This window comes from Ictidomys tridecemlineatus, chromosome 13 (genome assembly GCF_052094955.1).
Source record: "Ictidomys tridecemlineatus isolate mIctTri1 chromosome 13, mIctTri1.hap1, whole genome shotgun sequence".
In the NCBI taxonomy this organism is placed as follows: Eukaryota; Metazoa; Chordata; class Mammalia; order Rodentia; family Sciuridae; genus Ictidomys; species Ictidomys tridecemlineatus.
Genome location: NC_135489.1, coordinates 13,319,939 through 13,341,078, shown reverse-complemented (window position 1 = coordinate 13,341,078; position 21,140 = coordinate 13,319,939). Strand labels below are relative to the sequence as shown.

Below are 21,140 nucleotides of genomic sequence, written 5' to 3'. Positions count from 1 at the left end.
TCATCTCTAAACATTGCTACATTGAGCATCATGTTGCCAACACATGAGCTTTTGGGAGGCCCTTCGTATCCAAACTGTAACAGATGACTTGATCTTACTAGTAAATTCACTATCCGTATACATTCTTCACATTCTTGTTTTAAAAAAAAATTTCACATGTATTAATAATAACTTTTGTAAAACTTTTTCCTAACAGAGCATCATTAGTTTGTTACTAAAACCAAGCAATGAGTGAAAATTACTGTTAAAGTAAAAATGCCCTTACCTTTGGATGATTAACATGAAGGGTACCTTTTCCTATGTATCTTCCTTTGATTCTGGTTCAGTGTGTTATAGAATTGACATCACTAGCAACTCTGAATAGCAGTATGCAGATTTTATGTTACTTAACAGCTGGGAAAGTAAGTAATTAATAGGGTATTTCAGTTAAATGAAGATAAACATTGGTAATTCTTTTACTGGTGGCTTTGACACTTTGTGCCCTTTTGCCCTTAGTGTGTGATCACTTACTTGATCTCTAAAATTTGCTATAAAGTGATTATTAAAACTTTAAGAATTTACTCCGCTTTGTTTTTATGGGATGAATTATTTTGTGGTGTAGATTAATATGTCCCTCCTTTTCTTCTCTAGAATGACACTGCTCATGGTGATTACTTGCAAAGTAATGAGACTAGTTTGATAGAACAAGCCCCAATACCTCAGGATGGACTTACCGTGGCACCTCATAGAGCTCAGCGAGAAGGTATGCTTCCTCTGTTGAAAACTTAAAATATGGAGTACTGTTTACACTGATGATTAATTCTTCACTTCCTTTTTAGAGTAGTGAAATCCTGCTTGTCCTAGGTTTCATTTAAAAGCCAGTCCTCCCAGTTCTGCCCTCTACATTCTGGGCTCCTCCCTGTTCTTCAGCCATGGCTTGTTGGAGCATGCTCTTATTCTGTCTCATAGTTGTCTTTTTGGCTGTATCGCAAACCTAGTCATGTGCTTCCAGAGGGCAAAGACTATTCTAGTCCCAAAATATTTAGTATAGCACTTTACAAAAATCTATAGAATGTACTTAGTGTCTACTGAGAAAACAAGTTTTACAGAGTTCCGTGTAAGAGTGAATAAATTGTTTACAAATCCATTTTCACTGCAATATGACATTTTTAAGTAGAATGGGATAGGAGATGAAAAGACATTGCCATATAAAAAGAAATGAGCTTGGATATTCTCTTTGCATTTTTAGAGTCTGTTAGCCTGTATTGGGAGAAAAGTTCAAGTGTAGGCTGCCAGCTAGGCTCTAGAAGAAATAAGAATACAATAAGCACTATACTTGGTTATAACAACTTTGAGTTTATGTCAGTATGTCTTCTTTTAGTCCCAGTAATAATCCTTTCTGTGTAATTCATTTTTTCCTTATAGAGGAGAAAGGATTGGATGTTTAATGATTTAAAAAGTTTCCGTAATTATCACTTCTGTTTGTACTATCACAGTACTCCTGTCTCTCCAACTAAACTACTTTAATCATAAGACTTCTTCAGTTGCTCATTGAACATATATGAATGACCAGTGAAGGTCCTTTTGTTTTAATAAAGTATTTTAGAAAAACAAAGACTATATCTAAATGACAGCAATTAACTATAAGGTGGTATAGATGATTTTTCTTATATTCCCAACTTTTTAAAAAGTGAATATAATACATGCTGTTTAATGTTAATTTATGAGGGTTAAGGCATTCTCAGTCATCCCTTGCCACATACTCTCCTGTCTTATCTTGATTCTGGTAGATAACAGCAAGTATAACTTGAAATTCAAGCTGAAACTATATCATGTTCCCATGTCTTATAGTACCATCATGTCTTTTTCTGCTAAACTAAATTGAAATCTGCCTCTCCCCCCAAAGAAGTTTCTTTGACCCTTAAATCCAAAGATTTGCAGAGGTAGAGCTGTTTTATTTCTGAACATGAATTAGTTCCCAAGGGTTTTATTTAATAGCATCATTCTTTAAGTAATTTAATAGTTTTGGGAGACGGCAGACTCTCCCATCCCCACCTTCGTCTTTATAATACTGTACAGGTCTTAGGAGTTACAGGCTTCTCATCTGGATTTTAAGATTTCTTTGATCTCCATCCTTAAAATACCTGGCCCAGAAGCAGGCTCCCAAACACTGTATTTGGAAGCTGGCACCAAGCCCTGATCATGCTCCCTGTGTTTACCACGAGCGCCTTTCCGTGCATATTTCTGTATTTTATGCTTTGTGCCACCTTTCTCAATGCCCACCTTCCATAGTCTGTGGCAGTCTTATCTCCTCCTCTCTTCTATTGTCACTGTGTATGTTCTATCTGTTTCATCTATTTTAACTTTTTCTAGAGCAAATAAATCCTCCTCTTCCCTTCCCTAATGCCTGCTCCCCTAAATCCAACAGTGACCCACAATATTCTGTTGTTTTCTTTTGACATCTTCCTTGTAACCTGTTTATATTCGTTATTGTCAGCCTCTGGTGTTACCTCCCTACTGATTAAGGGCTTCTTCTGTTTATACACTGAACAATAATCTGATTTTCTTACTTTATACTCAGTAGATTGGCCCTTTGCCAGTAGACTTTTTTTAATTTGATTTATTTCCTAAGGTGATGATTTTACCAAAGCAGGTTTAAAATGAATAGTTGGAAGTTTGTACATTTGCTTTCTTCATGAGTAAACTGATTATTAGTTGAATTCAGAGTAATTATTTTTAAGTTTAATGTCACTGATGTCTCCTAGTTTATTATAAATTGTGGAAAGTTTTGCTGTAACAAACCTTCATAGTTCACATTAAGTTCAATTTGTATAATAATTTATAGTGTATAATATTAAGGGTCACATTTGAGAAAAATGACTAATTAGAAATTTTTATCAGTTTGTTATCTGTTAAGCATTTTTTTTACTAAAAATTAAAATGTTTTCTAAAGTTTTTACTTAGTGTGTATAAATAATTGAAACCAAATTTAGTTGATCCTAAAAGGCTCTGTTTGTGGTAATCTTAATAACAGTTTTAAAAATTATCATTTAGAAAGATATTTTCAGTACAAGCATCTTTTATTATTACTACTATTATTTTTTGAATCTTTGATGTTAGCAGAGTGCTTGACACTGGCTAGGTACTTAGCATGTTGAAGGCATGTAGAAAAAAATTACTTCATAGATGAGCGTCATATTGCTGTGGCTCTGTTTTACTTCATGACTTACGGCCAGGAGTAAAGATAAAGTAAATAGTTTGATTACTAAAGAGTTGTTAAATTATAGGGTTACTTTGGGTAACTGAAGTGCATGTCTCATCCCTATAGCACAAGTCAGTGTGTGTGTTTTTTCTTTCAGCTGTACACATCGAGAAGATAATGTTGAAAGGAGTCCAGAGAAAAAGGGCTGACAAATTTTGGGAGTACACTTTCAAAGTAAGCTATTCTCACCCACAAAAGATATTTCATATACCTTGCTAAGTGAGTTTTGGAAGAACTTATGGCAGTTTTGCTAATTTAAGGGAAATATCTTTTTTTTACACACACGTATATGTATACATCTGCTTTTTAAGTAAGGAATGTGCTGTTTTCAGTATACACTGCATTGTTTGCCAATTTTTTTGTTAAGATGTATCACATTAAAATTACAGTGGCAATTTTATTAAATAGAAATTAAAGCCTTAGATTTAAGGAGACAGTTAATATGTAAGAGATACTGTTAAAAAAAGCAAACATTTTCACCAATATTTTTGAAATCAAGACCACAGGCTTTGTCTCTCCTGGCATTGTTTTTCCATTCTGCTGGCGATGTTTCTTCCTCTCCTTTCTCTGATGTCAGTAGTCCTTGTGTGTTGTGGCTGCTCTCAGTCCTCTGTCCTTGAGTCAGCTCTCTGAATAACCATGGAACCCAGCTCTGCTACTGCCAGGATACAACTTCTAGGTCTCCTTTTTGCCTGTTGACTGACATAGATTCCTTGTCCACATCTTCCCATCTTCTGCTGGGGCTTCACTGTCCTTCCTTTTCTCTAAGCTTGGACCACACAGGTGCTGAAGCCAGGTGGAATGTGGTCATGTTTCTGTGCTGCTTTGCTTCAGTCCTCCTCCCTGGCGTGGCATTGTTTGCCAAATTTCAGCTGTACCTCTCTCAGAGTCCCTTCTGACCCTCTGGCAGAAAGTTTCCTCTTTTATCCAAGGTTTTCTGCAGTCATACCTCTTCCAGTAAATTATCATCTTGTGAAGAGAAGGTGTCTTTATCATCTGTCTTGCTCAGTACAGTTGTTGAATGAATTTCAGGACTCTGGCTTCTACTCTGAAGGAGAAATAGCCTTGATTTTCAGGTTTCCAGTCTTCAGATGTCTCACTGTGGCAGTGTTCCACTCTTTGCCCTGGATGTTCGGCATCCTGGCTCTCCTTTGGTTGCCAGAGCTTCACTGTAACCTTGCTCTGAACCAAGGCCTGAGTTACATACAGCTCAACGCTCCTTCTCAGAGGGCCTCCTTGACATCATAGCTACCCTTGTTAATGCCCTCTTCCTCTTCTCAGTAGCACTGACTACTGAGGGAAATTCTTATGCATTCATTTGATTTTATCTGCCTCTGGCATAAGACTATAAATTCCAGCTTATAGAAACATCCACTTTCTTGTCCATTTCTATGTCCCCTGACACAAGAGTCAGACAGTGCTAAGAAGCTTCTTAATAAACAAACACTTGAATATTAATATAGATTGTTTTGAAAGTTGCTGGATAAAATTTCACTTGTAAGTACCAGATTAATTATGACATGATTAATTGGTAAGGCTTAGATATAAGCATAGCTCAGGGTAGAAATTATTAATGGGCCACAATGGAGTCTCCTAATGTAAAATAATCCAAAGGTCAAGCAGTGCATAGGTTCCAGTTCTAGCTCTTGTGCTTTCTTAGATTGTACCTCAATAAATTTACCTTTTTCAGCTTTAATTTCTCCATCTGAAAATGGAGGTGTTCATAGCTACATCTTACTGGGATTTTAAAGATATGAGATAATGATGAAGTCACCTCATAAACCATATTTCTCCTAAAAATATGAAATCATACTAACAAAAAGGGGTAGTATACTCTAGTTATTTTTCTTAATGATGTATATGTAGTAAGTTTCAGTTGATAGAACTTTTGTCTTTAAAAGCATAGACATATACTATAAGAATGTTATTTTAGAGTCCTATAATGTTACCAAAAAATGAAGACATTTCCTTTGTGAAAAAATTACTAAAGCAGTCACATTTTAAGGCTGCTTTAACACACACACACACACACACACACACACACACACACACACACACATCATGCAAATTGAAAAAGTTATTGGAAAACTTTTGAACAAAATTTCAATGTACAATTAATTTAAAAACTTGGAAGAAATATGACAACAGTAGATGAACTTTATATTTCTAATTGTTAATAAAATTTAAGTAAGGCCCTTTGTTTTACATGCAGCTTTTTTCTAGCCAGTTCCTGCCTAAGCAATAACCATACAATATGTGTTTTTTTTAAATCAGGTAAATTGGTCTGATCTTTCAGTCACAACAGTAACAAAAACCCACCAGGAACTACAGGAATTCCTACTGAAGGTAAAAATTACAGATTTTGTTGCTAAAATGATTTTTACATAATATACCAGAATCAAAAAATTTCAATGTCAAAAGAAGCACCAAAAAAATTAAAATACCTAGATAAAGGTTGGCTCCGAACTCTGAACATAGCTATAGAAAATACCATGTTATCTGAATGTAAGTTTTCTTATCTTACATAACTAACATAAGGAAATGATAAAGATATTTCCATGCTTAAAAAAATGCAGCCAGGCACCAAGCACACACTTGTAATCCCAGGGACTCAGGAGGCTGAGATAGGAAGATGGCAAGTTTGAGGTCAGCCCTGGCAATTTAGCAAAACCCTGTCTCAAAAATTATAAAAAGGGTTGGGGATATAGCTCAGTGGTAAAGCACTTCTGGGTTTAATGCCCAATAACCCCTTCCCACCCAAAGGAAATCTTATTCCTAGTTCCTTACAGAGATGGACATTGTTGGGTCCTGCTTGCAAGGATACTGTCCTTGATAGGTAGGTATGCAAAACAAGATGGAGTTTGTTTTCTTGTAGTACCTAACAACTGTTCAACCTTCTTTGTGGGCTTCCTTAACTCTTCGTCCATTTCCTCTTTTAGTTCTAGCTCCTCCTGACTACCCTTATCATGTAATCTTCAAACTGTAGGGAATTAAGAAGATAATAGTAACGTGTTATGTAGATTTGTATAGGTGAAAGGTATCTGGAGTTGTTTTGTTCAAACACCTGTTTCTTTTATATTAACTTGATTTTATTTTTTTTTTAAAAAAGTATGGGTAAAGATAAATATTAAAAGGAGAGAATAAGTTTAAATGATCAGTAAGAAAACATTTTTAAGCTTATTAATAGGAAGATAAAGCAGAAAGTTCAGAAATAAGAAACATTGCCAATTCAGTTACTAAGTTTTAGATAAACTGTAGTTATGTAACCTAGGCCATCTGAAATTTTCAGGCCAAGGCTGTTTTTCAAGTTGTTTGCTTGAAAGCATGTTCTCTTCATATCATTTGTCCATTCATTCTTAAATCTGTAAGAGACTGGTTTTCATCAGTGTGCAGGACTTTGAACAGCAGATAAGAGGCTATTTCTCTGAGGATCCCATAGTTAGTATGCTATTAGTTCACCTGGATTTCTTGTTAGTCCCTTTGAATGAAGTAGCTTGCAGGGATGATTTGAGTAGTTCCATTGTCCTGTGGTTTATTTTAAACCAGACTCTTTCAATTAAGGCTAAGTATTCCTTCACCCATTCAAGTTAGTGACTTTCCTGCACATAAAAGATGGGGGCAAGTTTTATTTATTTCCACTCACCAGAGGTCTTGTCCCTCTTATGACTGAAGTTCCAAAAAGCTTAATGAGGGAGAAGAGAGTTGTTGAAGGAATGGGCCTGTGAACGCTGGTATTCAACTGCTGAACTTAGTGTTCATCATAGCCAATAGAAAGCAAGGGAAAAGAGTGGCCATGATTCAACCAATCCTTGTCAATAAGGCAACACAAAAATGAGCTCCTGGATGGCATTCAGATTATTGAAGAGATAGGTAGAGCTTCCCCCATTCCACCTCCACATATACTTTTAAAATTTCTTCTACTTACACATCATTACCCTAAGTACATGTATGATTGCACAAATGGTGTAACTCTACTTCATGTATAACCAGAGAAGTGGAAAATTCTGCTCCATTTGTGTATAATGAGTTGAAGAGCTTTTTACTATTATGTATAACTGATTAGAACTAATGAAAAAAAAATAGTAGGTGAAAAAATTTTTTTCTTTTACTTATTTCTAACTCTCCTGACTCTTGATTAGATAAATTTATCAGACTTTAAGGGCAGGTAATTATGAGCAGCTGTATATTTGGGCTGGGAAACAACATTCTCTCATTTCCCTTATCCTGTTGTCCTTTCCATGACACAATTCTAATGCTGCAGTGTGAGTTGCAGGCCATACAGAGCTAAGGCCGAGAAGTCTTGGAATAGGGGCCCAGCACTGTCATCTGTCAAGGCCTTATTACCTGATACTAGTTTGTGTGTGGAGTTACTACTTACTTGTCCATCTCTCTGGGAGAAGTCAGTGAGGGAGCACATAGCCCTCCCCAGCCTGTGGCCTGGCCGCTTTCTCTTATTGGGTTTCCTTCCCTAAGCTTCGTCTATTTTGTGTCTTGACAGGTTAAATTTTTTCAATCAATCACACACTTTTTGTGAAAGCCATATGCTTTACAAAAAAATAAATAAATAAAACAGCCCCAAGTATGTAATTCATTCTTCAGAATCATGAACAGTGATCCTCCTGCTTAGCTAACACTTGAGATACTAATCTTCCAAAATAGCATATACGCCTCTCAGTTACATGAAATAATCTGCAGCATTGTTATTTGTAGAAATAAATTGCCTGTTGTAAGAGAAGTATTCTAGGTATACCTTTCCCTTTTTCCTTTTTACCTTTCTTTTAACATCTTGCAAAACTTCCAGAGCAGAACCTGCCCTTTTGATGACCTGCACAAACCAACACCCTTTTTAGCTTGTGTGGATGCTGTTGAGGTCAGGGCTGTTGATTCCTTTTCCCGTGGAAATAGCCTCGTCTATCCTCTACATCCTGGCGCCTTCTCTGGTTTTGTTTTTATTACCAGAATGTCAGCTCTGTGAGGGCAGGGATTTTTTTTATCTTCCTTTACCTCTGTATCCAAGGTTGCTGAAACAGTAGCTGAGCACTGAGTAGGAATGTAAATGTCACTGACTGACTGAAAGGTGTTAGAGAATTTGAATTGTAACGAAAATTTTTAAATTTTTTTTTTATTGTAGATGGACACAATACCTTTATTTTTTTGTTTGCTTATGTGGTCCAAGGATCAAGTCAGTGCCTCACACATGCTAGGCAAGCACTCTACCACTGAGCTACAACCCCAGCCCCTGTAATGAGGTTTTATAAATGGTTGTATATTAGGCCACAGTGTTTTTAAACATAAACTTGTATATCGAGGTACAAAAACCTTTTATTAGTCAGAGCTTGTGCTGAAGCTAACTCCGCCTCCAGAGTTGGGAGGCTGGGTAGACTAGAGCTGAGGTTGAGAAGGAAGAAAATTCAAAATAAGGTACTAAAATATAAAAGACATGATTTACAGCTGTATTTTTAGCCAGTATGCTTCCTTTAGGACTGGAAATTGAAGATAAAAACCACTTGAAAAAGCATTAGTTTGCAAAGATTGATGACTACATATCCACCACTCGGCCCAGTGAACACAGTGTCGTTGTCTTGGGGGAAATTTATGTACTGTTGCCTTCGATATTTAGAGCAGCTATCAGTGATCCAGTAATTGAAGTGGACTCTCTGGTAAAGCTGGTTTTCTTTGGCTGTGTCCATGAGTAGAAATTATATTTAAAGTTAGTGATATGATGAATGCCTAGTGTCAGAAATCTTTTTAAAAATGCTAATATCAAGTATAAATATTGAAATGAATAGTAAATTGTTTGAAAAATGTGTCCATCCAGAATTTGTTTCTTCCATTAGTGTTCAGAGAATATGGTTTCAGTGGGGGGTGTGAATACCATTTTTCCAGGTTAATTAACCCGAGGAGCTTCATTCTGAGGGACCATCTTGATTCCAGGTCTGCTGTGCCTAAAAATTAGTAGTGCTTCATGATGCCTTTATTAAAGATCCCTTTTCTCGGTTGTTAACCAGAATAATGTGTTAATGGTTCTACTCTTAATTTTAATGAAAGTGCCACTAAAATGTAAAACATTGAATTCTTCAAAGAATTGGAAAGTTAGTTTTACAAAGAACTGGTTTACTGGGGGATTTTAAAGTGTAAACCAGTTAAATAAAATGACAGAATTTGAATTTGCTTTTTAATTTTTTTTATTTTTAAAATTTGTTCTAATTAGTTATCCATGACAGTAGATGGATTTTAACACATTATATTGGATTTTAATTTAAAAATTTTCTTGGCCAAGTGATGGGGGGGTGGTTCTAGCAGACTGCTGAAAGGGCATCTCCATGATATTGAGTAAAACCTCTCTAGTGCTTTTGATGAAAATAATGTTGACTTTCATTCAGCTGTCATAATTTGGTTATTTATTTGGGGCACAGTGTTGGTATTCTGATGTTGCTGAAATTAATATGTAAAACAAGCAACCCAAAAGTGGTAACTATAAAGGCAGTGATAACAACTTTTGAGAATAGTCTTCCAGAACAAAAATAATATCAGTTATGCTATGCAAAATGCTGAGTTTAACTCAGACCTTGGTGTGGGTGTTAACTGCAGTGGGACATGTGCTGAGGTACATGTGGTGTATACCAGAGGCACGTTGAACATTTCCAGGTTCCTTTGCATCTCAGCAAGCCCCAAGATGTGACCAGAAAGAGTCATTCAGTGTCTTTTTCTTTCTTTTTTTTTAGTCGTTGATGGACCTTTATTTTATTTATTTTTACGTGGTGCTGTGGATTGAATCCAGTGCCTCACACATGCTAGGCAAGCGTCTACCACTGGGCTACAACCCCAGCCCATTATTGAGTGTCTTAAGGGAAAGACCCATGCTGCTTCAGTGTTGGGTCCTGAGTCATGAAGGTTTGGAAAAAGAACTGCTTTTGGATGATTAATGAGCAGGAATTTTTATCTCTGTTTTATACTTCTGATTTGTAACATATTGCCAGTAAATGAGAAACTTACCTTGAACATTGCTTTTCTTTCCTAGCTTCCAAAGGAATTGTCTTCAGAGAGTTTTGACAAGACCATTTTAAGAGCCCTGAATCAGGGTTCCTTGAAAAGAGAGGAGAGGCGACACCCTGACCTGGAGCCCATCCTAAGGTATCAGATTACCTGACTTGATGCCTCCACTCAGCTCGGGGTGCTGAGAGTCAGCTTTTAAGGGAGGTTACAGAGATTACTCTGGAGTACTTTGTAAATCGGACTTTTAATCCTTGGGCTATTTAGGTGTAGGCTCACAGTAAAAATACCAAACTTGCTTTGCAATTCTACCCTTCATTTCTCTAATATCATAAAATGTTGCTTCTTCTAAAATTTGAAAATATTAAATAAAGCCTCTTATTTTCTCTAAATTTATTAGAAGGTGGAACTTGGGAGATGCTTTAAGTTGTCCAGTAAGAAGATTGGGCTGATAGATGAGAAGTGAAAGGAATCAAACCTTTGCTGCTGGCTGCCATTTGCTTTTCTGGAGCCCAGTACTGGTTGAGGTCAGGTTTTTGCTTTCATGTGGTTGTTTGGCCATTGGAAAAGGTGGGTGTAGGTGAGGTGAGAATTAAATATGATGCCAGGAACATGTAAAGCCTCTCTTAGATATACTCCCATAGCCTTCCATGTGCCATTAGAGGAAGAACTTGAAGATACAGGAGAAGGAGGTATTTGGTAGCACATAAGCACACCCATATGGCTTAGGATCAGGGTCCCTGCAAAGGTATGGGCATTTCATGGTGGAATATTGAGGGATTTTTTGCCTAATGTTTTCTGTTTTCTCTAAAGGGTTGCATAAGAAAGGATAAACTGAGGTTAAGAGATCAAATGCTCGAGAATAGAGGGGGCTTAAAACCATTTATAGGGATCTGGAGGACAACCTGATGAAAGAAAGCTAGTAAGCTGAACAAGGCATGGCATCACGGTGAATATCGGTACTTATGTAATGATATCAATCTACCTCTTTTGCATATTTTTAAAATCTTTCCAGCAGTTCTGGCCCAGGTATATATGGAAAGCACATGGTTGGATTTGTTCTAGATGGGGGCTTTCTTGGATGTAACAATAGAATAATAAGTCAAGGGAATTGAGGGAGAATGTTCATTTTCTAACAAATGAGGAACAGTCAGGTCTCCGTTGTGCTGGGAAGCATGAGATAAGTGGGTCTGATAGAGTGGAGTACTGTGCTTGGAGAATAAGTGTCTTGGGAGTAATTGGGTAATCAAGCAGAGTCCAGTTGGGGTTAGAGAATGAGATGTCTGAGGAATGGATCTTGAGGTGGGACAATTGTCTGTGGTGTTGGAGGATGGAGTATGCTTTGGGCAGTCATCCCCCTCATCCCTCACTGAAGACTTCTCTTTAAAAGAGAAATTCAGAAATAATGGCCAAGGAGGCAAATGCTATTTTATTGGAAACTAATAGTTATTAATAAGTAAATTAAGTCGAAGTGATGCTAGAGCCCATATGGCTTAGGGGCAGGGCTTAATTGAGACTTCTTTTGTCTGCTCTCTGAACCTAAAGCTGCCTGAGTTAGGAAGCAGACTTCCCAGGGTCGGGAGAGAACCAGGTATGTGTATCATTTAGTGTAATGGCCCTTCCCTCATGAGAAGGGGGCTGGCCCCAGAGAGTATTCTCAGGATAGGTGGGCCTGAGAAGAAAGGAACGTTTTGTCTTCCATGGAAACAGCAAAAAAACAAACAAACAAAAAAAAAAAAACTGAGAGCGGGCGAATATGTTCATTGTTTGACAAACTTCAGAGTGGGAGTAAACAACCAGAAAGGGGGAAATAGGAATGAACAACTAGAACAGAAAACCTAAAATTTTAAGTGGCATTTAAGCTTGAAAGAGTGCTCAAATCAGAAATGTAACAGAAAGCATGAAGTTTTTATTTAACCTGTTGAATATGCAAAGATCAGAAAGCTTGACAGATACTCTTTGGTAATGATGAGCATAAATTGGTAAAAATTCAGGAAAGCATTGGGCAATACAAAATTTAAATCAGATAACTTCTAAATAGTTATACTCCTGGTTATTTATCTCACAGCTCTATTTCCACTAATGATGAATGTTCAGAGATGGTTACTATGGTATATTTTGACTTGAAAAAACCAACAAACAAATGTTGATACAGACTTGGTTACAATAAAATAATAAAAGACGAGGGAAAGTAAAATAGTAAAGGGCATGTTTCTAGGGAAAAAGAAGAGAGTAGAAATAAGTAGAAGCATTGACTCCTGGGTCACTGTTGAGAGGGGCCTGGCAGAACAGGTGAAGCTCTCAAGGGTGCTGGAGCCCAAATGGGAGCACAAGGGCTCTCCATAGGGATTGCAAGGGAGTAGTGATGACAGCAAGAGGTAGTTTGGTGCAGAGGATTTAAATAAATATATTGAAGATAATGAGAACCAGCTTGCCTCCCCCACCCTTGGCAAAAGGAATTATATAGAAATGTAGAAAACCAGAATGAACTAAAACAAACAAACAACAACAACAAAACATAATGAACCCTGGAAAGTGGTTGAAATTGAAGTTACTAAATTCATGATATTTAGTATCTGTGGGTACAGAAGTGCAGTTGTGTGTGAATGTGTGTGTGTGTATACCCACGTTTTCCCCAGCCCTGCCCATTGAAATTGTCTGGAAACCGCAACACTCAGTAATGATAGGCATGCGCGTGCTCCAGTCTCCACTTCTCCATACCATTCTCTATTAAAAGAAATTTGGGTTTCTTGGAGGACAAGATGATTGTAAGGGATTAGGAAAAAAAAAATACGAGATGAGCCTGTTGTACAAAAAGCAAGGAAGTGCTCAAAGAATGATATGGATTTGTCAAAAGAACACAGAACCAGCTTGAAAGACTTAACAGTGGTCAGATCTGGGGCAAAGAGAACATCACAACAAATAACAATAGTAACATTGAATAAAATAGGAAACTGAATTTCTGTTGAAATAAATAATAAATGAATCAGTTGAACATTTGACAAGTAAGATATTGACATTATCAGAGTCCTCTCATACTGCTTTCCCACAAAATAATGCTCATTAATTATAAAGAGAGAAACAATAACTTTATATAGAGTGAAGTAGCCTGACAGACTACTTCAATCAAATAAATTTAATCAGTTGTGTGTCAATCAAAATTGTCTGCCATATGATCAGCTGCAGCAAAAGAGCAGCCTTACTTCCATGATCGTCATGCATGAATCTGACCAGATACACCTATATTAAGAATGCTCCACAGAACACCTGGCCTGTTCCTCCCAGCCAGAAGAGCCTCAGGAAAGACTGAGGACAGGAGAGGGGCATGACAGCTGAATGCAGCACAGGAATCTGAACTTAGTCTTTGAGATAAAAAGGACACTTAGGAGTCAATGTGCAAGACTTTCATCAGGATTTGAGGATTAGAAGGTAATAATTGATTAGTGTTAATTTCCCAGTATTGATTATGGAAGAACGTAGGAAATGCTAAATGCTTGCTGATACCCACCCAGGAATTGAGGCAGCAGATAAACTATTTATGGTCCAGTTTTAAAAAATATGTATTATCTTTGCACTGTGTTTCTAACTTTTCTGTAAGTTTGAGATTTTTCAGAAGGAAAAAAGTAATTATTTCCACACAGAACCACTTGTAGAAATTCGACTTTCTACCAGGCCTACATTTAAAGGAGTCATTTCAGCAGTAATTCTATTTCGTCTGTTTTCATTAATTCTCTTGGGACATGGTAACACATCATCAGTACATGTAAAAGATTTCATCTTTAATTCTGCATAATCTGCTTTTAACTGAACCTTATTTAAATCAATGTATTATGGACATTTTAGTTGTTTCATAAATCTTTAAATTACTAGAAATAATATTTCAATATCTAGGTATATGTTTAACATGTTTGGATACATTTATCTGTAAGAAAAATTTGCAGAATTATAATTGTCCAAAAGTTATATATATTTTAATATGTAGTATTTCTGTTACTTCTAAAGAGGTAATAGTATTTTGTACCCTCAGAAGGAAGCCTTGTATCTGTTTCCTACTTCGACAAACAAAACATTCACAATTTCTTCTCTTTGACAGTCTCAAAAAAAAAAAGACATTCTGATTTTAATCTGTATTTTAGTGACCAATCACATTCTTCTGTCAATAGCTTTTACAGTCCTTTTCACTTTTTTATTAGCCTTATAAGTGTTCCCTTTTAAAGGCAGAAGCTCTGTTCTTATTTCTTTTTGTGTGTTTTTTGGTATTGGCAGTTGAACCCAGGGCCTTGTTCATCATAGGCTTGCAGTCTGCCATTGAGCTACTTCTAGCCCTATCTTTATTTTTAATCATTCAGATATTTTAAAAGTTTATAAAGACAGATTTATCAGTCTTTGATGTTTCAAAATTTTGTTTCCTAAGAAAAACTTTTCAAAGATTACATTTTTAAAAATTTTTTAGTTGTAGATGGACACAATATCTTTATTTTTATTCATTTTATTTTTATGTGGTGCTAGGGACTGAACCCAGGGCCTCATGCTTGCAAAGCAAGCACTCTACCACTGAGCCATAACCCCAGCCCCTCAAAGATTACATTTTTAATGTGTGGTTTCTTCTGATAATTTCACCTTTAAAAAAAAAATCTTAGATTCACTTATAGTTAATTTTGGTGTAAGATGCATGGAAGGGGCTGGGAGCAGTGGCACATACCTGTAATCCCAGCAGCTCAGGGGGCTGAGACAGGAGGATCACAAGTTCAAAGCCAGCCTCAGCAACTTAGTGAGGCCTTAAGGAACTCAGTGAGACCCTGTCTCTAAATAAAATACAAAAAAGGGTTGGGATATAGCTTAATGGTTAAGTGTCCTGAGTCTAATGCCAATACCAAAAAAAAAAAAAAAGATGCATGGAAGGGATATATATCTTCTCCTAAATGGATAGTCTGAGGTCTTCACAGCTAAGATGTTAAGAAGCTTCACTCTTGGTTTGTGAATTGTATATTAGTATATCATCATTCATCCCTTAACGATTCATGTAACAGTTATGGGCTGGGGACGTAGCTCAGTTGGTAGAATGTTTGCCTCATATGTACAAGGCCCTGGGTTCAATCCCCAGCACCACAAAAAAGAAAAAGAAAAGTAACAGTTATAATGGAGGTGAGGAGAAAATAAATAAAAATGATAAATAGGAAATGAATTTATAAGTATAATAGAGATTGATTTGGTTGGTATAGGACATACTATGTTTAAGTCTCAGCTAAGCTGTGAATTAGATGAATGGAAATATGGCATTAAAATGTACATTTGGGGTTGAATGGTTTCTGTCATGTCAACAAGTAATCTTATTTTTCTTATGTCATTTTGAGTTGTTTCTGGCTACTTTGATTTTAAATTCAGGTGTAATTGCCACCTGTGGCTATGCATTAATGAGCGCTGGCTTTAGTCTGCAATAATTTCAGCTCCAGGGCTTTACCCATGTGATTTAAATACATAAACCTCAGTGTTCCTTTGGTGAATATGTACTCAGTATTTGGAGACACACCTGGGTTGTCCCTTGGGCTCAAGCCTTGAATTAAGATGTGTCTGTGCGTTTTGACCAGTTGTAGCTAAGTGTGGTTCTACCACTGCTTCTGTGTGTGGATCCCAGGCTTAGGCAGTACATTCAGAACTAGAAAGTCGAACTAGAATTTAGATAACTCCTTACTTCAGATCTTGGTTATTTTCAGATCCCTTTCTTCATTTCACTTTGTGTCTTCCCATTGAATGTTTATTTCCACATTGGAGTTACCAAAAAGCATTTTTGCCTAAATATTCAAGGCAACTTTGACTTATAAAGGTCATCTGTTGTGGTGGTATTTAATGATTTAATGACTAAAGTAAATGATAGGTCAGAAATCTTGGAAGAAATTAAGAATTAAAATTTTTAATAAGCATTAAAAGTATAGAGCAGTAACTGAGGGGTATTTGTATTTTGAGTACCTATGCTGTTGATAGTGTTACTTATAACCCTAAGGAATTTGAAGCTGAATAGCTAATTCAGTTTATTTATACGGCATTGAAGTAGGATTCAGATCCAGTTGAACTCTCCATGAGACTATGAAGAAATGTAATGATAAAGACATTTCAGTTCTGGGCTGTGGTTGTGGTTCAGAGGTAGAGCACTCGCCTAGCATGCATGAGGCACTGGTTCGATCCTCAGTACCACATAAAAATAAAATGAAGATATTGTGTCCACCTAAAACTAAAGTAAATAAATAAATATTTAAAAAAAAAAAAAAGACATTGCAGTTCTTTTTCTGGGCAGAAAGGCAGGCTATTGGACCATTTGGGCAAAAGGCTAAAGTGACACTTTTTTTTTCCCCCCAGAATTGAAACTTTACCATTAAAAGTGAACCTGTTTAGTAGATCCTTGCAAATTAGTTCTGTTCAATTTTATGTACTCTTTTCCATAGTAAATATATTAGAAAATATTACTTCATGGGGGAAAAACGCTTTCTGTTCCTTAATGAAACAGCCACTTAAGTCTTCTTTATAGGAAACAGACTCTTTTTCATGTACATACCTGAAATTAACAAATCTCTTTTCTCTTTATATGCAGGCAGCTATTTTCAACTTCATCACAAGCTTTTCTACAGAATCAAAAAGTACACAGCTTTTTTCGGTCCATATCGTCAGACTCTCTGCACAGTCTCAGTAAGCATCGTCCATTCCTCTGGAAATTTGAAGGGTTTTATTGGTTTGGTTTTCATGCTTTACCATGTCATTTTATAGTTAAATTTGAGGAATGGTGACATACAAATAAGAAATGTTTGTCATTTCTAATGAATTTTACACTGCACTTTTAAAGAGCGTAGTATAAAAAACTAATACAACAAAACAGACTGGTTACCAGGCATAGCCTAATAATCTCTAAGACTATGGCACATGCCCAGTCTTCAGTTCTTTGCCAGACCTGGCTTCCACCTTGGAGAGATGTGGAGGTGCACTGTAGGGTGTGTTGGCTCTCCAGATGCTGTGACCTTCAGAGCCTCGTAGCTTCTTTGTCTCACTTCCTCTTCATGTTCAGCCGTTTAAAGGCCAGCCATTCCATTATTTTCAGCTAGGTCTTGTTTCATGCAGGCTTTTATCTGTAAAGCCCAGCTCTTGACCCACATTCATCTTCTCACTCTCCTCTATGCCAGGGCTATCATAGGGGTAAAGTCGATTGTTAATCCCCTCTGAAAAACGTTAAACATGGGATGTGAAATGCAAGCCCCATCTGAACTTCTTGAGACTGCCTTAGGTCTGTCAGGCTCTAGCTCCATGAAGTCTCAGCACTGTCCAGCATGCCTGCCACTCTTGCCGGGTTCTCTGCTCATTTGTACTCTTGTTTGCATCCATCACCGTCTATTAAAATCACACCTGTGTTGGACCCAGCTGCACCTCTTCCAGAAAGCTTTTCTGGTTTTTTCTTGTGTTTCTCTGTTTGGTTTTGCCCTCATGTTTTAGCATTCATCACAGTCTACTTTGTGTTCTTTGTATACATCTTCCTCAGCCTTCCTTTTAAATGAATATTTTGCCGAGAACACTGATATGTACTTTAAAGAATTTCTGCTAAATCTAAGGGCAGCCACGATATCAAGGAACATTTTTTTCTTTAAATCTTTCCTTCTCCTTTCAACAATTATATTTTCCAGTACCTCTAAAGGTGAAAGAAAATTCACATTTCCTCAGTTTGAGGTGGGTGAAAAATATGATTGGATGTTATAACATCTGGATAAATTTTAAAATTTCATTTATTATTTTGAGTGTGTGTGTTTGCGCATGCATGTGCTTTAAATACTTTGAGCATAATTAGCAGTTATATTTAAAATATGACCCTTTTTTGACCAGTTGCCTCAGACAAGATGCACAACTCCATGTTGAATTTATATGTGAATAGTGGCAATGGCTTTTGTTAAAGTTCTGGTCATTCTAGAGCTAAGTAGATTTAACAATCAGTGTTTTCTCCCTGAGCCAGGTATAAGTATTTTTTTAATAAATATCCATCAGTAGCATCTGTTTAGTCCTAAAAAGGCATTAGAACACACAGTTAAACTTTTATAGTTCAGATTAACAGGATGCTCAGGGGAGCTTACCCAAGTGAGCAGGGAGGAAGATGGGTGTAAATAAGGAAAAGCTTATCTTGAGGGCCTCGAAGTGTTTGAATTACATAAACAATGCAGATGAGGTTGGCAGATTTTGTTTTAAGGTTATATTAAAATACTGTTGAAAGTACACAATTTGAGATTGTAGGAATCCTTGTCATCATAGTGTTTGTACATGTCTGTGTTGTTTCATGTCACACTGCTAAACATGTTGTTGTCAACATTCACTTGCACAGTTTTAATTGATAGCTCTACCATTTTGCCTCCCACCCTGCCTCGTACCAAAGAGTAACACTCTATAATCCTAACAACTAACTCTGAGAAAGCAGTGTTAAACTGCTAGATGACTTAAAATGTTGAACTCTGGTTTGGTTTTCATGCTTTACCATGTCATTTTATAGTTAGCAGTTAAAATGTGTTCTTTGGGTCAGTGCTCATCTACCATTGTTTGTCACTGCTCTGTGATAGAACAGAAGTTCAGAGTAGACACTGAGTTTTATAGCAGTTCATTAGTGCCATGGCATTATCGTTGTTTTATAAAATTAACTGTACAACAGTGGATATTTTAAAAAATAAAAACACAAATATTTGAGAGGCGCCCCTTTGGTCCAGTTGCTCATTTTGCACAGGAGCACACAGTAGCTAATACATGTGGTGTGTTTTACTCAGATCCTGTGGTGCTTGAGGAGATAGCTAGTTTCACAACTCCTCTCATAGGTCTGGTGCTTTAGGTCTGGTGCTTTGTGTCGTGTCCACTTGATTTCTTAGGAGTTCTAACTAGTAGAAATGTTCTCTTCATTGCTAATACTCCACTCACCTCCTCCTTGGGGCAGGGGGAATAATCATTCTATTTGTCATCTTTATCTGGCTATTACAATTTCGTGAAGAGTTAATAGTATTGAATTACTTCCTGCAGATAATTTACAATCCTCTCTGAAGACCTCTAAGATACTAGAACATTTAAAAGAAGACAGCTCAGAAGCTTCAAGTCAAGAAGAAGGTAAATGTAGATTCACTAGAATAAGTGATTCTGCCTGGTGTTGAATCAGGGTAGACCCAATTAAGAATCCTAGATCCAGACATTCTGGGAATTGGGATGTGACAGAGGTGATGTTACAAATAAGTAGGTAAAGAATAGAGTGTTCACTGAAATGATGTACACACAATTGACTTCCAACAAGTCATATGACATACATATATATACATTCATACATACATACATACAAATATATGTAATGAGATCCCTACTTACATCATGTGTATTCGGGTGAGTTACAACTTGATTTTCTAAAACTTCAGCTTTTTAATGTTAATCTAAATAGACAGGCTTTCTTGAACAAGGTAGAACATGACCATACATTTGACTAATTAAATAAAAGCTTACAAATGATCAGAGAAACCATACAATTAGAAAATAATCCACAGAAGACGAGATACTGTTAGTAGGATATTTAAAGATAAAAAAGATTGTGCAGATTATACAATGATCCTTCTAAAAAATTTTGAGAAAATTATTCCAACAGATATATGAGCAAAAGATATAAATAGGCAATTCATAGGAGACTTGAACAGCCATTAAACAGTGTGCAGCCTCACTAGTAATAGAGAAAATGCAAATGAAAACAGTGATATATCATCTCACACTCACCAAATTGTCAAAACACTTTCAAATCTGACACTATTAAGCATATTAATCAGTGGGAACCTTGTACTACTGATGGGGATGTAAATGGGTACAGGTGTTCTGGACAGAAATTTGGCACAATGTAGTGAAGTTGGAGTTAATTTTATGCTGTTGTCCTATGATTGTAAAATTTGTTGTACAAGTGTTCAAGGAGATGTAGACAGTGATATTCGTGGCAAATATCAGGAAATTGCCTTAATGTTTCAAATATTAATGAACTTATAAATTGTGATAGATCTATTCTGGGTTGCAGTTAAAAGGATATTTCTAGTATATTCAAACATGCAGCACCACTTTCACTAGAGTATTCCAACAAGTTAGATACTAGTTAACTTCTATAGAGGGAGGGAGGTGAATGGTCATATCCTGTCTGTGATTTTTTTTTTTAATTTAAAAAAAAATTGGGATGTGACAGATGTGATGTTACAAATAAGTAGGTAAAGAATAGAGGCAGAAGTCTCGGATGTGGTTGTACACAGGTATTTATTATGTTAATAGTTTTTGTTTAAAGAGAGAAAGAATTTTTAATATTTATTTTTTAGTTTTTTCGGCGGACACAACATCTTTGTTTGTATGTGGTGCTGAGGATCAAACCTAGACCGCACGCATGCCAGGCGAGCGCGCTACCGCTTGAGCCACATCCCCAGCCCCATGTTAATAGATTTAAAAATATATATTTATGAAACACAGCTAGGTGCATTAGCACACACATGTAAACCCAGCTACTTGGAAGGCTGAGGCAGGAGGATCACAAGTTCAAGGACACCTTGTCGAGGTGTGTGTGTGTGTGTGGACATACTTTTTGAAACAATTCATTTTTTATTGGTTAAACAAGAGTTTTATGTGAAATTGTTTTAGTTAAAGTAGCATGTCCGTATTAGTCATGTAGTTTTGGATAAGATTGATGTACTGTTAGGTAAAACACATTTGAGAGAATATTTAAGATAATTCAGTAACTTACTATGTCTTTTGTGTTGGGGGATAAAGGATATTGAGGAGTGAACCCAGGGGTACATTACCATTGAGCAAACTTTTTTTAAAAAGTTTGAGACAGGTTCTCACTAAGTTGGCAAGCATGACCTCGAACTTGGGATCTTCCTGCCTCAGC

General features: G+C 36.5%; 1 protein-coding gene across 4 annotated transcripts in view; it reads left to right on the top strand.

Annotated features, from left to right (window-relative positions):
- The window catches only part of Zcchc2 (zinc finger CCHC-type containing 2), a 59,250-nt gene that overhangs the window by 13,537 nt on the left and 24,573 nt on the right, over positions 1–21,140 (top strand). For 3 of the 4 annotated variants that reach the window (XM_013357585.3, XM_078029920.1, XM_005323087.5), the window contains exons 2-7: positions 631–742; positions 3,339–3,415; positions 5,516–5,587; positions 10,263–10,375; positions 16,821–16,915; positions 19,265–19,348. In XM_013357585.3, the coding sequence (XP_013213039.2) occupies positions 631–742; positions 3,339–3,415; positions 5,516–5,587; positions 10,263–10,375; positions 16,821–16,915; positions 19,265–19,348 (553 nt within the window). The remainder of the gene's footprint in view (positions 1–630; positions 743–3,338; positions 3,416–5,515; positions 5,588–10,262; positions 10,376–16,820; positions 16,916–19,264; positions 19,349–21,140) is intronic. The other variant, XM_078029919.1, reaches the window with a different exon arrangement.